General features: G+C 38.4%; 1 protein-coding gene across 3 annotated transcripts in view; it reads left to right on the plus strand.

The window, feature by feature from the left end:
- The window catches only part of sec24a (SEC24 homolog A, COPII coat complex component), a 32960-nt gene extending 20518 nt beyond the window's left edge, over positions 1 to 12442 (plus strand). For 2 of the 3 annotated variants that reach the window (XM_004561765.4, XM_004561767.4), the window contains 18 exons: positions 64 to 251; positions 491 to 593; positions 2141 to 2267; positions 2437 to 2546; positions 2889 to 3001; positions 3819 to 3937; positions 4268 to 4323; positions 4535 to 4741; positions 5200 to 5323; positions 5645 to 5803; positions 6330 to 6503; positions 6746 to 6856; positions 8390 to 8565; positions 8815 to 8952; positions 9119 to 9223; positions 9770 to 9862; positions 9999 to 10102; positions 11175 to 12442. In XM_004561765.4, coding sequence (XP_004561822.3) covers positions 64 to 251; positions 491 to 593; positions 2141 to 2267; positions 2437 to 2546; positions 2889 to 3001; positions 3819 to 3937; positions 4268 to 4323; positions 4535 to 4741; positions 5200 to 5323; positions 5645 to 5803; positions 6330 to 6503; positions 6746 to 6856; positions 8390 to 8565; positions 8815 to 8952; positions 9119 to 9223; positions 9770 to 9862; positions 9999 to 10102; positions 11175 to 11289 — 2322 coding nt within the window. In that variant the 3' untranslated portion in view covers positions 11290 to 12442. The remainder of the gene's footprint in view (positions 1 to 63; positions 252 to 490; positions 594 to 2140; positions 2268 to 2436; positions 2547 to 2888; positions 3002 to 3818; positions 3938 to 4267; positions 4324 to 4534; positions 4742 to 5199; positions 5324 to 5644; positions 5804 to 6329; positions 6504 to 6745; positions 6857 to 8389; positions 8566 to 8814; positions 8953 to 9118; positions 9224 to 9769; positions 9863 to 9998; positions 10103 to 11174) is intronic. The other variant, XM_004561766.4, reaches the window with a different exon arrangement.
- Positions 12443 to 14683: the final 2241 nt, after the last annotated feature.

Genomic DNA, 14683 nt, shown 5'->3' on the forward strand with positions numbered 1-14683 from the left:
TTATTAGACTATCAGGCTTAATGTATTTTTTGTTTGTTTGTTTGTTTGTTTTTTTTGTTTCAGCCACCTGGTGGCCCGGGGCCAGCTCAGCTAAGCCCATCATTAGCAGCCATGAGCCTCCAGTCCAGCACCCCAGAGGCCCTGAGAGTGGTCAACCTCCTGCAAGAGAGGAACCTGCTGCCACCGGCTCCAGTCCCTGCCCCGACTCCCTGCCTCACCCAGGACCTGCAGAAACTCAACTGCAGCCCAGAGTGAGTCATAATGAACTAATTTTCCGTGTTGTTGCATTTGTCTTTCATTGAATTGATTGTTTTTATCTCATACAGCTAGTAATACTGTAAATGATCTCTGTTTAGTTTTTATGTTTTTAAACTCAAAATTATAAATGGTTAAGAAATGCTTTGTTTAAAGTGGGACATCAATCATATCACTGTTTCGTGTTAAGTGCACACAGCCTAAACGCTGAATTTGCCACTCTGTGTGCTTCCAGAGTTTTTCGCTCTACACTGACCAGCATCCCTCAGACCCAGTCTCTGCTCAATAAAGCCAAGATGCCACTGGGCTTGCTGCTTCACCCATTCAAAGACCTCTCGGTAACGTGTCAATTTATTATTGAATGTTCATTCTAAGTTGTCAGTCAGTTTAACTGGGTCAGTTACTCCAACAGCTTCCACTGTGAACCTCAGCTGCAAGCCAGCAGGTTTTCAGCAACAAGTGCTGAGTCTATCTTTCGTTTATTTCAAAGCAGAGAACATTAATTACATGTCATACACATCACCACAATCCCAGCTGGAGATTTGTTACCCGGGGCCTATGTTTACTATCATTACCACTTTTATGATCAATCCTGAGTGTGAGGAGACAGCACTGATTTCTGTCCTCACATTTAAGTAGTTATACACATAATATTGGTGACACATAGGAGACAATTTAGTCACAAATGTGTGTAGTCATTATCATGTATCAACAATTAGAGGTGTAGGTTAATGGCTTTTAGACAGAGGGTGGCGAGGTATTTCTGTCTGTTTAGAAAAAAGGTCTGCTCTATGTGAAACGATACTGGGTTACACCCAAAGCTCAGATGTCTCCGTTTTCTCCCAGCATTCAAATGTCTTTCGAAGCAGTGACTTATTTTGGTTATTTACATGAATGCAGGGGTTGCAGTATTATGCATTTGCACATGTATTAATCATTTCACGCACTAACACTTTAAGACAAATTTCTCTCCATATATCGCTGTCATAGCTATGTCATATGGTGAGAATATTTATAGACTGTTTATGAATATAGGTTGCATGTATTAACTTCTGTTTTTGTCTGTTTTTCTCTCATTTGAAGTGGATAAGAATTTGTCTTGATCTTAAACGCTTCCATGCAGTTTTATGTCATCATTATCACTGGGTCAAACCTGGCAATTGGCACTTATCACACATTGACAAAAGACTAAATTATAAATAAGAGGATTGCATTGAATAAAATGTAGCGTTAGGATATTGACTCTTTCTGCTGCTTTAACTGCTGCATGTCTGGTTTGAATGATAAAAGTGCGGTAATGTCTCCCTTCAGTGGAACAGACTTTCCTCTTTACTTAGTGGCACACACATGCTTAACTCAGAGTGAATGAGTTTGTTCTGTGTCTTTCTGGAATAGGTGCCTCATTCCTCTGGCTTCTTCCTTAAACATATGCCTGTGACTTATAGTTCATTAAATGAATTCCCCACAGAAATCATATATATGTTACAGGAGCTAATTGTCTAATCTCATTAGTGGTGCTTTTAAAAATGAGGCATTCCCAGAGCCATTTTTAAACGTTTCATCCTCATATAACACCAACATATAACAGCTATATTATCTTTAAAAAGATGCATGAGCTGCATCAAATTTGTATTGGTTAAACAGTGTCTTCCTAACAGCTGTTTATTTCCCAGTAGGGTTTGACTTAATACACCCCTGGGCAAAATCTATCACAGTGACTACGTTTATGTTTCCCTGTTAATTGAGGACACAAATTCCAGAGACATTTCACAGCTTGGACAGCAACAAGAAACGTCTTTATTGAAATAAGCTGCATACCAGATAATGTTTGCCTTGAGGCTCTCATCTCACAGAAGTTGTTTCTCATCTGCTTTTATAAATACAGCAGCTTCCTGTTGTGACATCCAGCACGATTGTTAGGTGTCGGTTCTGCAGAACCTACATCAATCCCTTTGTCTCTTTCCTGGACCAGAGAAGGTGGAAGTGCAACCTTTGCTATCGGGTTAATGATGGTAAGTAACAGGAGGGGTTTTTTTTCCACCCACAGATTAAGTACAAAGAGAGAATAATGTCACCTACTTTGGAAAGAAGATTTTGTTAGTTTATATGTGTTTTCACCTCAGGTAGAAGATCTGACTCAGTACTAAAATCTCACTGGAAGTTTTGTGTGTTTGTGTGTAGTTCCAGAGGAGTTCATGTACAACCCTGTCAGCAGATCATATGGAGAACCACACAAAAGACCTGAGGTCCAGAATGCCACCATTGAGTTCATTGCTCCTTCAGAATACATGGTAGGTGTTTAACATTGCATCTGTCACCAGTTAAATCCATGCTATTATAAAACTGGCATTTTCAGAGTGATGTAAAATTGAAGAATTATGATCTGAAAGCTGAGGGAGATTTCAAAGATGGTGGGAGAGGTGTAGCCTTCTGCAGGGAAAATACTTTCCAGGACTCTGTCTCAGGGCAAAGTCAGTTAGTGGTTACTTTAAGCTTTTAACTTGCTATTTTAACCTGCTAAATTAAATTCTGAGGGTTGGAAATTGTGCAGTCTTCTGTGTACATGATAGTAATTTTGTCTCTTTTTATTAACCCTGCTTTAACTAGCTTGTGTTTGCTCTGATTTTGTTCAGCTGAGGCCACCCCAGCCTGCTGTTTACCTCTTCGTTCTGGACGTTTCCCACAATGCAGTGGAGACAGGCTACCTAAATGTGTTCTGTCAGTCACTGCTGGACAACATCAATTCGTATGTACAACCTTTAATTTTGATTCATTAGAGTCCTTTTGACAAAATAGCCTTTTAAACAGTAATTTTCCGTATTTAGTATAACATCAAGCATTTAGGCATGCAGCCTGCTTCTACAAACATTTGTGAAAAAATGGGTCGCTCTCAGGAGTTCCATGAATTCCAGCATGGTACTGTGATAGGATCCCACCTGTGCAACAATGAGGCTTATAGTGCACAGAGGTCGCCGACTTTCTCCAGTCATTCGCTACAAATCTCCAAACTTTATTTGAACTTTAGATTAGCTCAAGAACAGTTTGTAGAGAGCTTAATGGAATGGAAGAATGATCAAAAGTTCCCATAAATACACTGCTAAACCGTAAAGAAAGCCTTCCCAGAAGAGTTTAAGAGTTGTTATAGCTGCAAAGGGTGGGTTGACATCATATGAAAACCTATAGATTAGAATAAAATGTCACCCAAGTTCATATGCATGTGAAGGTACACGAGCGAATAATTTTGGCAACATAGTGTACCTTATTTTCTGTCATACACTGTTCTGGTGGACGATACTCATATTAAACATGTACAGTTAATATTTGCACATGAAGGTTGATCCCTTTTATATAGGACAAACTGGACCCCCTGGCAGGCTGACTCTGACCACCTGTCTACATATTTGATCAACAGATGGTTATTTTCTGTAATGTGCAGTAACACGATCCAACATAATATCTTAATGGAAGGATCTTAATTTGGGTCTTTGCTAACTTCGATGAAAATAGGTTATCCCTGACACATAAGGGCAAGCTTTACTGAAGTGTGTGTTTATGTGTCCTAGACTTCCTGGAGACTCACGGACTAAGGTAGGCTTCATCACCTTTGACAGCACCATCCACTTCTACAACCTCCAGGAAGGACTTTCCCAGCCTCAGATGCTAATCGTGTCTGACATAGAAGGTGAGACGCAGCTGACGGCAAAGGCCACACTTTCATTATCACAGTAACTTGACATCAGCTGTGTGCCCACTTGCTGCAGGAATCGAGAACCAGCAAACATATAAGGTCACAGACTTACTGGCTCACTAAACATGAATGCCATGTTGGTAAATTAGTACATTTATGTTTTTTCGCCTTTATTTTAAGCGAAACTTTGTAAAAACTGTTGCAATACATGCAGTGACTCTTATTTCTTAATGAAACCACTTTATGGTTGTTCGCCTGTTTGATTTATGGTTGTCATTACCTACTGTTATATTTGTTTAAATAAATACGTTTTGTTCTCTACAGATATCTTTTTACCAACACCAGACAGCCTTCTAGTAAACCTCAATGAAAGCAAAGAGGTCAGATATGCACATTTTGTTAAAGTCCTGTGTTGTTTAATTTATAAATGACTGTATTCTGAAACTGAGATTCAGTGTAACAGTTTACTATGTGTTTACATTATGTAGGAAGTAAAATTGATTGCTGCTTTATATTCATATCCGTTTTCTCTGATTAATAGCGATAACACGTCATAAAAATATGACTCATGTCCACCCATTTGCCTTTCAGCTTGTGCAGGATCTGTTGAAGAGCCTGCCAAATTTATTTGAGAAGACGATGGAGACGCAGTCCGCCCTGGGTTCAGCTCTGCAAGCAGCCTTTAAGTTGTTGTCCCCCACTGGAGGGCGCATGTCAGTGTTTCAAACGCAGCTGCCTAACCTCGGTGTTGGGGCACTGCAGTCGAGAGAGGACCCCAACCAGCGGGCATCTGCCAAGGTAATGAGAGAAGTGTGCTGAATGGTATACAGCGGGATTTAAATATAACCATTGTGTTATATGTAGACACCAGTTGCCATAACTATATTAAACAAAGTAAGTCTTAATGACTAGTGTTTCAAGTCAGTCATAGAACAAAAATGGACATGACGAATGTTTGACAGCTAGTTTTAAACTTTTCTAGTAAATGCAAAATAAAATCATTTTTTTTTGGAATAAGATCAGATTTATTGTAGAAAAACTAACTTTTCAGAGACTGAGAGAGAGAGAAGATTTACCTTTTTATGTTTAGAGTTATTTGATTTTGGTGATCTTAAACCAGAGGGTTAAATCAGGATTAAAAAATGTCAGCTTTTCCACAAACTGTAAAAATTTGTTTTACTTTGGACGACTTTTGAGTTGTTGCTTTACATTTACACTTTATGTTCATGGCGCTATCTGATGTGCATTCCTTTCAGGATATCCAGCACTTAGCGCCGGCGACAGACTTCTACAAGAAGCTGGCTCTGGACTGTTCCAGCCAGCAGGTGGCTGTAGACCTGTTCCTGCTCAGTGCTCAGTACTGTGACCTGGCATCTCTTGGTAAATCTCACCTCAATGGACTGGAGGGGGACAATGGAGGGAAAAGATGGATGCAGTGGATCTTTTATTGTTTTTATCATGTTAACCTCTTGCTTAAAAATCCCCTCATATTCCTAGATTTTAAAACTCTTGAGTGGTAAAAACGTTAAGCACAAAAATATTTGTTGTTAATGGGAGGAAATCTGATTACAGAATCGATGCTATCAGATTTTATTTCTTCCCTAACGAGATGGAAATTGATAGAAATTCTTAACCAGTCTGTTTTTTTCAAAACTTTAAAGCTTTTTCTCTCCATTTCTGTGTGTTCTCTCTTTATTGCAGGATGCATATCCAGATATTCAGCAGGGAGCGTTTACTACTACCCATCCTACCACCACCAGCATAACCCAGCTCAGGTTGAGCGCTTCCAGAAGGATCTGAAGAGATATTTAACCAGGAAAATTGGCTTTGAGGCTGTCATGAGGATACGCTGCACCAAAGGTCTGTGGGCACAAAAGAGCTAAAGATGATTGAGTGTTGAATAGAAGTGAAGGTTACCGTTGCATGATGTTGTTTATAAACTTTGGAATTAGCAACTCTGCACTGATTTGGCATAAAATGTGGTCTATTCATCATCATCCAAGGCACAATTAGATAAACACACTTGTAATAGTAATAATAATACAAATAGTTTTGATTTTCACTCAAAAATCATTTTTAGAAATCCTGGTAATTGGTTCAAAACTTTTCCTTACAGCGATAAATTCCCAAATATGGTTTCAAGTTTCTCTTTACATGTTTGATTTATTGGTAAAAGTATTAGTAGTATATGCTTACTGTTGCTAACACCAAGGTCTTTGTAGCCCTATATTTGCTCATCATGGAAATTGGACATAAAAGCTTAAACTCTGAGTCATTATAGAGAGGAAAACACATTTGGACTCATTCATGGTTTCTGTTTTTTGCTACCTTTTAAGATAATGCAGTCCAGTTTAATTGATTTTTATTTCTCTCTGTTCCTATGCAGGTCTGTCCATCCACACGTTCCACGGAAACTTCTTTGTGCGCTCCACAGATCTGTTGTCCCTCCCCAACGTCAACCCAGACGCCGGCTTCGCAGTTCAGATGTCCATCGAGGAAAACCTTGATGACATGCAGGTTGTCTCTTTCCAGGCTGCGCTGCTTTACACCTCCAGCAAAGGTACGCACATGCTCACTTAGACGAGCCTGTTGGGTTCCTTATCTTTTTGCAGAATAGTGTTGATAAATGGAAAAAAAAACATCCATGCAAATAGTGACTTATGAATATTATTATTATATAAGATGGAACTACTTAGTGTAATTTTATCGCATGAAAAGCAGATGTTATTATTTACACATTTTTATATGCAATAAATGGGTAGAACTAAAATATGTTTAAATAACATGAATGGTCCCTTACAGGAGAGAGGAGGATCCGCGTGCACACGTTGTGTCTCCCTGTGGTGAATTCTCTGTCGGATATCTTTGCTGGGGCTGATGTTCAAGCCATCACTGGGCTGTTGGCTTGCATGGGTACGTGCTAAACTGTTTTCTAAAATTTCACATGAGATAATAAAGTTTTACAATTATTTTGTTATTTTTTTTACCACACATACTTAATTTTATTTGGTCAGTTTGCACATCTCTTTTGCATACTTAAGAGTTATTACCAGTTATGTTTGTTTTGAAACTTGTATATAATAATTGTAGGCAGAAATGTGAAAGTGAAGTAACAGTGTGAGAGCTTTGTCTTCACCAGTTGTAAATTTCTGGATACGTGATTGTGTGTTTGTAAAATCTGGATAAACTTGGATTTGTGGAAAGCATAACTAGGCGATTATTCTTCATTGTCACAGTTAATACTCTTTTAATTGGCTGGATCCTAAATCCTCACAGGGTTTTCATCATCTTCGCTGTTATAAGCACTGACAGATGGTGATGAGTGGTGACAGCTGCGGTGTCCTAGCGACCATTCTATAACCGAGCATTCAAATCTGTGCTGGCTCATCTGATGTTAACTTGGAGAACAGATACTGATATTGTTTCAGAAGAGTTTATTTCATTTTAATCTTATAACAATCAGGTGGAGCATGGCTGTTTTAGCACTGTGACTTCAAATGCATAGTAAGGCGCAGCCATGCCATGTGAATGATGATTATCAACTCACAACTGTAATATATACAAGGCTAATACTCAAAAAGATTTATAAACACTAATCCTAATGCTAAGCTCTGCTGGGAAATATAAGCATTTTTTACAGGTCATGTCACAAATGTTAACATCTCAAAGACGGACGTATTTTTTCATTTTAAATTCACAGAAAATTCATTTGGTAGTTAAATGTCCTACTGCATAAAATTGGATCACTTAGCAGTGTTCAGCATGTTTTTCTTTCCACCCTCTGGGTAAGTAGATCAGACTTTTACTGGCCCACCAACACAACTGTCGCTTACCCACAAGAACCAATATAGCCACAGGCCTGCAGGTCATTCATTCTGTCAAACACAAATTTATTTAATTTCCTCAAACTGAATTCACATCATAGTCTCCATTGAAATGTTATTAGAAGAGCGTTACTATGAAGGAAAATAAGTTTTTGTAAAGTCACACATATTGTGAATTTTAACAGTAACAATTTTGCTGTTAGGTGAATTAGATTAGCAGATAAAATTTTAATGAATCTTTTTTTTTTTTAGAAAGTTCATCTTTTAATCACACAAATATTTAGTTTACCATATTCTGGTAAAGAGAAGTATTATATTTCTGTTTCAGTTAAATTATTTAAGAAAGGTTCATAAAAGTCTGATTTTAAAAAAACATTGTCTTAAAAAGTGTAATTATTGAGGTCTTGATCACAGATTTTTTTTTTTTACGTTTTGAACATGGTCTAGGAACAGCGCCCCTTATATTACAATATCAGACCTAAAATGCATGATTGTCTCATAACTGGTGTGAGACTGGAGCCTCTTTTAAACTACTCTGGTAGTCGGTGTTGTTTGTAGAGACAGCCCTTCTATTTAATCCCACAAATATCTGCCTAAAAGTTCTTAATGTCCCTCTCCACAGCTGTTGACCGTTCGGTGACGGCAAGTCTGAGCGATGCAAGAGACGCAATGACCAACGCTGCTATCGACTCGCTGATGTCTTACCGGCAGTCTGTGTTGACAATCCAGCAGCCTGGCCTGCTGGTTCCGGCCTGCCTCAGACTCTTCCCGCTCTACATTCTTGCGCTGCTCAAACAGGTTGGCTGGTTTACACAACTGCTACACTGCCATTAATCTTTTCCACTGACTGATTTTCAACCTTTCCCTGTGCTTAAACGTACCTTTGTTTGGTGTAAAGATCGATCTACTATATCCTCTCTTTGCTAAATTCACTAATTTTTATGAACATTAACACTAACTGGCTCTACTTCCAGAGGCCTTTCTTGAATACGCCACCACTGAGTCGTCATTGAAGGTTTTTGGTGTGTTTATATGTGCGCTTTGCAGAAAGCCTTCAGGACAGGCACCAGCACCAGGCTGGATGACCGGGTGTTTGCCATGCTTCAGCTGAAGTACCAGCCACTGGCCTACGCCATGCTGATGATCCATCCTGCTCTGTACCGTGTCGACGACCTGACTGACGAGGTGAGGAGGATGAATTTAAGTTTCAAAGCCCTGTGTTTTATTTCTTTTTATGCGTAATGTGTAGTTTTAAGATTACATGACTGGACTAAAACCATTTTCGGAAGGATTTTATTTATTTTCAGCTTTTCTTCATTACTAAGTGATCTTTTCTTTTCTCCATCTTCAGGGAGCATTAAACATCAACGAGCGGACCATCCCTCAGCCCAGACTGCTGCAGCTGTCTGTGGAGAAGCTCAGCAGGGAGGGAGCTTTCCTCATGGATGCTGGAATTGTGCGTTTCAAGATGAGCTCTTAGAGCAAGCTAACAATTTTCAATGTCGGGCAAAATTACAGCTTGGCATTTCCCATCCTGAATGTCTCATTTAATTTATTTCCTACATTTTTCCTACTTATTTGCAGCAGTGCTAAAGATTCTTTAGATGGCCCTTTTTTCTGGCTTTTTAAAAGGTGCTAATATTGGCATAGTGAGAGAGATTGAGAGATTTCCTTTTCTGGAAAATGAGAAATCACTGAATTGTACATTTTGTATCACTAGTGCCTCTTCTCTGTGTGACTTATGCAAATGTGTAGCTCTGTGATGAAGCCTTACTCCAGCTTTCTCCATGACACTAATCATTCTCCCCCCACGCCTGATAATAACTTGTACACTCAACATTTTATGTAACCATGTAGCACAGTTCTAGATTAAAAACATCAGTTATGAGCTTTCCTGAGCTGTACTTAAAGGTGTTCAGCTCTTCAGTCACAGTTCTCAGTACTGTAATCTTCTTGCTCTTCAGTTAAAGATATTTAAATGAACCTCATTCTCTTCCCAAAGGTGATATACCTGTGGATTGGACGAAACTGCCACTCCAACTTCCTCACACAGGTCCTAGGAGTTCCAAACTACGCTGCTGTGCCTGATAATCTGGTAGGATTTCTTACTTTGGGTCAACTGCTCTATCTCTGTAACAAGACTTCTCAAAACATGCAGCCCAGCTACATTTCCATATGTTGACGCCTTCCCCTACTTGCTGATAACAAAAACTGTTGCTGTCCTCTCACAGTATTTGCTTCCGGAACTGGACACTGCAGAGTCTCAGAGAACCAGAGCTTTCATTGGTTGGCTGAGAGATCAGAGGCCATTTTTCCCCTCCCTGCATATCATCAGGTGGGGCCTCACTGGGTATTAGAAAAGAATGAATTAAGTTGCAAAAGTAAAAAGTGTGCTCCCTGGTGGTCTAGCTAAGAACTGTTATAAACTACCGATACTTTTTGTAGTGCTGTCAGTTTTTCCCACACTCTTCCACAGGTAAAAGATCAAGATCAGTTTATAGCTTTATCTATATAACAGCTAAAATTTCACTATAGTAACTGTTTTTTATAGGGTGATGTGTTGACTTAATGTTTTCTCAGGGCATATAAGACTGTTTCAGACTTGATCTTTCAGAACCCAGCAAAACAAAAGGGTCTAAAAAATACAAGCCACCCTGTGCCTTTAGGATTATAGCACTTTAACGCTTATGATACTAACTATAATGTAATGTATAAATCAAGTAAGGCAAGTGGCTTATGAGGGACTGTATTTCCTGTTGAGGCTGATAAGTAAAGACAAAAACTGTAGATGATCTCTTAAACCAATAGACCTTTTTGCTATCTGTGTAACAAGCAAAGAGGATTACAAAGCAGCATCGAAAACCACCTTACAGTAGCTTTGGTGGGCATGGAGTTGCTACCTCTAGTTTGCAGGGCAGATATTGACTACTCACTGAGCAGTTAAGAAACTGAAAAGTGTGGTGCAGACCGCAAACAGAGACCGTTCCCCTCCAGTGTAAAAGTTGCTACTTTTGAAACGTGTTGGTTGTACTGCTGAAGCACAGCTTTTACTTTGAAAGCCCATGGTCTATGTTTCTGGTTTGCGTCACACTTTTTTAACTGGTCAGTAAAAATCAATTTTTCTTTCACGACTATTGATGGGAAAGTCCCAGACGGTCGTCAACAGGCCTCCTAACCCTCCTTTATAGTACAGACTTCATGTTAACAAAATAGTAAAATATAGGCTTTGCAACTGTGCTATGTTGAAGGAAATGCTCTGAAAAACTTTAGCATCTCCTCTTCTTCCCTGTTAAAATGAATGAAAGTATTTTAAATTGCACATCTTTAGTACCTGAATATGTAGGAGCAATCCCAACTCACGTCTTCTCATTGTGTTCTTATTTCCCACCCATTATCATGTGACTCAGGGACGAGAGCCAGCTGAAAGCCAGCTTTATGCAAAACATGATCGAGGACCGAACAGAGTCGGCCCTGTCGTACTACGAGTTCCTCCTTCACCTCCAACAGCAAATCTCCAAATAATCTTCAGTGTGGCTGCGGAGACGAGGGAACATTGAAGCGAACATGTGCGTCAGTGTATGTGTGCGAGTATATATGTATATGGTGTGAGAGTGTGTATGCGTGTGAGTGAGACTACATTCAAGGTCGCTTCTTGGTCCTCCTTCAGCTGTGGTCCACCATATCTCTGAGGGGGGGAAACCCGAGCTGAACTTAACACGAGGCATCAGCCCAATCAAGTCATGTGACGAGGATGTGACAAATAATTGGTTCTGATGCTTATTGGGCACTTTTGAACCCTGCTGAAGAAACAAGAAATCCTGGATGATTATTGTGTCAATGATCGAATGAATCAGTGTTTATTCTCACAGAACAATGCTGTCTAACTGAGGTAGTGCTCAGAAACAGTGCAGGAAAACAGATGTGTGAAGTGTTTGTGTTTGGAAAAAGCACAGTCTTTATTAATAAGAGTCAAACATATATACATACGCTTAAGACTAGTTTATAAGACAGAAAGGAACCGGCAAAAAGACTGTTTTGTTTTTTGGGTGTCACCTGGAGTATTTGTACACACAGCAGCTGAGCTCTAACAACACTCTAATATTGTACCTGAAGGAGAGAGCGTGTGCTTTTTATTTGACAGTCATTATACTTGTGTGTTGAACAAATCTGTAGACTCTGTTGTTTGAAAGCCTGAATTTTAAAGGTGTTTGAAGGCAGATCAGCCTCGTTGCCGTCGCTGCCTCGAATGTTTGGATTTGGCAGCGGAAGGTGGTTTCATCGGTCTGGTCTGTCGCTCATCTTTTCGCTCTTTCTATCTGGATATTCAGAACACCTCTGACGACATTGCTGTTCTGTTTGTTTGTTTCTTTTTCTGATTGTTTAATTTATGAGACTCCCAATCTGATTAAATTCTATAATTGCCTTGTATGGGAACTCACTTTTTATTATTAAAACCTCTGTTTAAATACAGACTCTATATATGAAATATTTTAATATAATAGGATATGGGAAATTCTTTAACACAGACATAACAAAGCCATTGTGATCTTTTAATCATGCTTATTGATACTTGTATATTAAAAGATTGCATTATATAAAGGTAAAGACATGCTGATGATTTTAGTACAAATAAGGTGAAATGACGCTAAGAAAATAAAATGTTGGGACTTTTTAAGTGTAGTTTGTGTTTTGGTGGGTGAACAGTGTTTATTCTGTGAACACAAAGACTACAAAAGACAACATGGACCAAATCAGTCTATATTTCTCTTGAATGCATTTGAATCGAATTTTTTTTTTTTTTTTTTAATTTGGTTTGGTCTCATTTCATACAGTTTGTAATCTATGTATCATATCAACAAAAATGTATTTAGGAACAGACAAATATGTTTTGGTCTTCATGCACAAGGAAAATTGTTTTTCATAAAAAAATACTGATGAAAATAAAAAGCAGCTTTGTTTTTGTACAGAGTTAACCTGCTGAGGACTGGATGTCAGTCACATGACTACAGCTAAAATAACACCACTCGTGAGTGTGGACAGAGTGGATTAAATCAACAGATGTAATGCCACTGGCTTTTTAGAATGACCTCACCTTTCAACAAGAAATTGAATTAATTTAACACCCAAAAAATAAAGTAGAAAATAATACAAATTTGACTTGACCTGTGACTTCTCTTCTGACTTACATGGACAACATGAAGTCAAAGTCACCTTTATTGTCAATTCTGCCACATGTACAGGACATACAGAGAATAGAAACTACGTTACTCTCAATCCCTAGATAAAATAGCAAATGAACATTTAAATATAAGAGTGATTAAAAAATGCAGGTAAAATAATTAAAAAGTAAAAATTTAAATAAATACAATACAATTTTACATATAACAAGAAAGCTATACGATATAATAGACCTTGTCTTTGAAACTTTAAAATTGGTTGGAGGGTGGGTGGAGGTTTACCTGTTAGTTATTAGCTGTGTCTTGAGTATAAAGTGGATCATCAATATTGGCTTTGCCCCACATCTATACACTGTTCAAAAACAGTAGCAGCACTGATGAATTTCTACCTCTGTATCATCGGTGTTTGTGCGCAGGACCTCAGTCTCAGTACTCATGTTGAAGGAAAGTAGACTCATTTTAGGTTTTTTCTCTAATCTGAGAGGCTTCTCTGATTCTTCTTGGCCCACTCGGTGTTCCCTAATTGTACAGGCATTGTAAAAACTAAAGTACACACTCCTTTAATTCTTAGGCTTCATGTAATCAGGATGTAACAAAAAATCATTTTGTCCTTACAGGTTCTAAAATGATTTAAATACAACCTCAGATGAACATCAGCGTGACATGAAATAACTTGAAATAATTATTTTCCATATGACTTCTGGTCCACTCTTCTTTACAATGTTGTTTCAGATTATTGAGGTTTGTGGATATTCACTCCAGTCAGGTGGAGGCCTGGGCTTTGAGGCACTCATTTGGAAATTTGTTCTGGGGTCATGGTTCATGGTCAACTCAATGACAGCAGCCATGACAGTGCCCTGTGGCTGCAGAGCAAGGCCAAATCATCATGCCTGTGCCATCATGCGTTATAGTTGGTATAAGATAATTAAAGGGGAGAAAAGTGACAATTGAGTGAAAATTTATTAACTTATCACCATAAAATATTTGTTTCTTAGCACCAGACTTTTTTTGTTTGTTTTTTGTCAATAAAGAATAAATTCCAGTCAGCCTCTGTCCCCGGCTCAGCAATAGATCCCTCTGCTGTCTCTGCTTAGATCCAATCTTCCAAACAGCTCATTATATAGAAATACTTTCTCTCATCTTTACTCTTCAAAACTCAGTTTGTCAATCACAATTTACTTCATATAATTTTGTTTTATCAATTAAATTAATTAAATCATAAACATTAAAAATCAAACTTTCTCTGAGTATTTGCTTAGTCATTCTGACCAAGCACTACAGACCTCAGACAAGCTCTAGGCTGTGTGCCATATTTAGATTCCCTGCTGGTACAATCAACCTCAGCACAAAAGCACACGCACACACCAAATCACAGCAAAAGGTCAGGAGATTAAATATTAAATCAGTTTCATTACTCAGATTTCTCATTCATCATATTACTTAGATGTATACTTTAATTATAACTTTGATACAAATTAAAAACACACATTGATAAGATCTTTTCTAGAACTTTGTTTCATTGTTATCATAAAGGCTGGATGTTAAGACCTTTTACCCTATCTCCAATGTAGTGAGAGGTTAGCCAAGTGGACTTCAATCCCACCTTTCTCTACAGTGCTAGTACTCTATCGTAGAATATTGACGAGTGGACATTTATATTGATATGGTGATTCTTCTAGAAGAAGAAGTGGTTTGTTCAGATGCAACTTTGCAAATGTAAGCTGTGCTGATGTGTTCAT

This window comes from Maylandia zebra, linkage group LG10, assembly GCF_041146795.1.
Source record: "Maylandia zebra isolate NMK-2024a linkage group LG10, Mzebra_GT3a, whole genome shotgun sequence".
Lineage (NCBI taxonomy): Eukaryota > Metazoa > Chordata > Actinopteri > Cichliformes > Cichlidae > Maylandia > Maylandia zebra.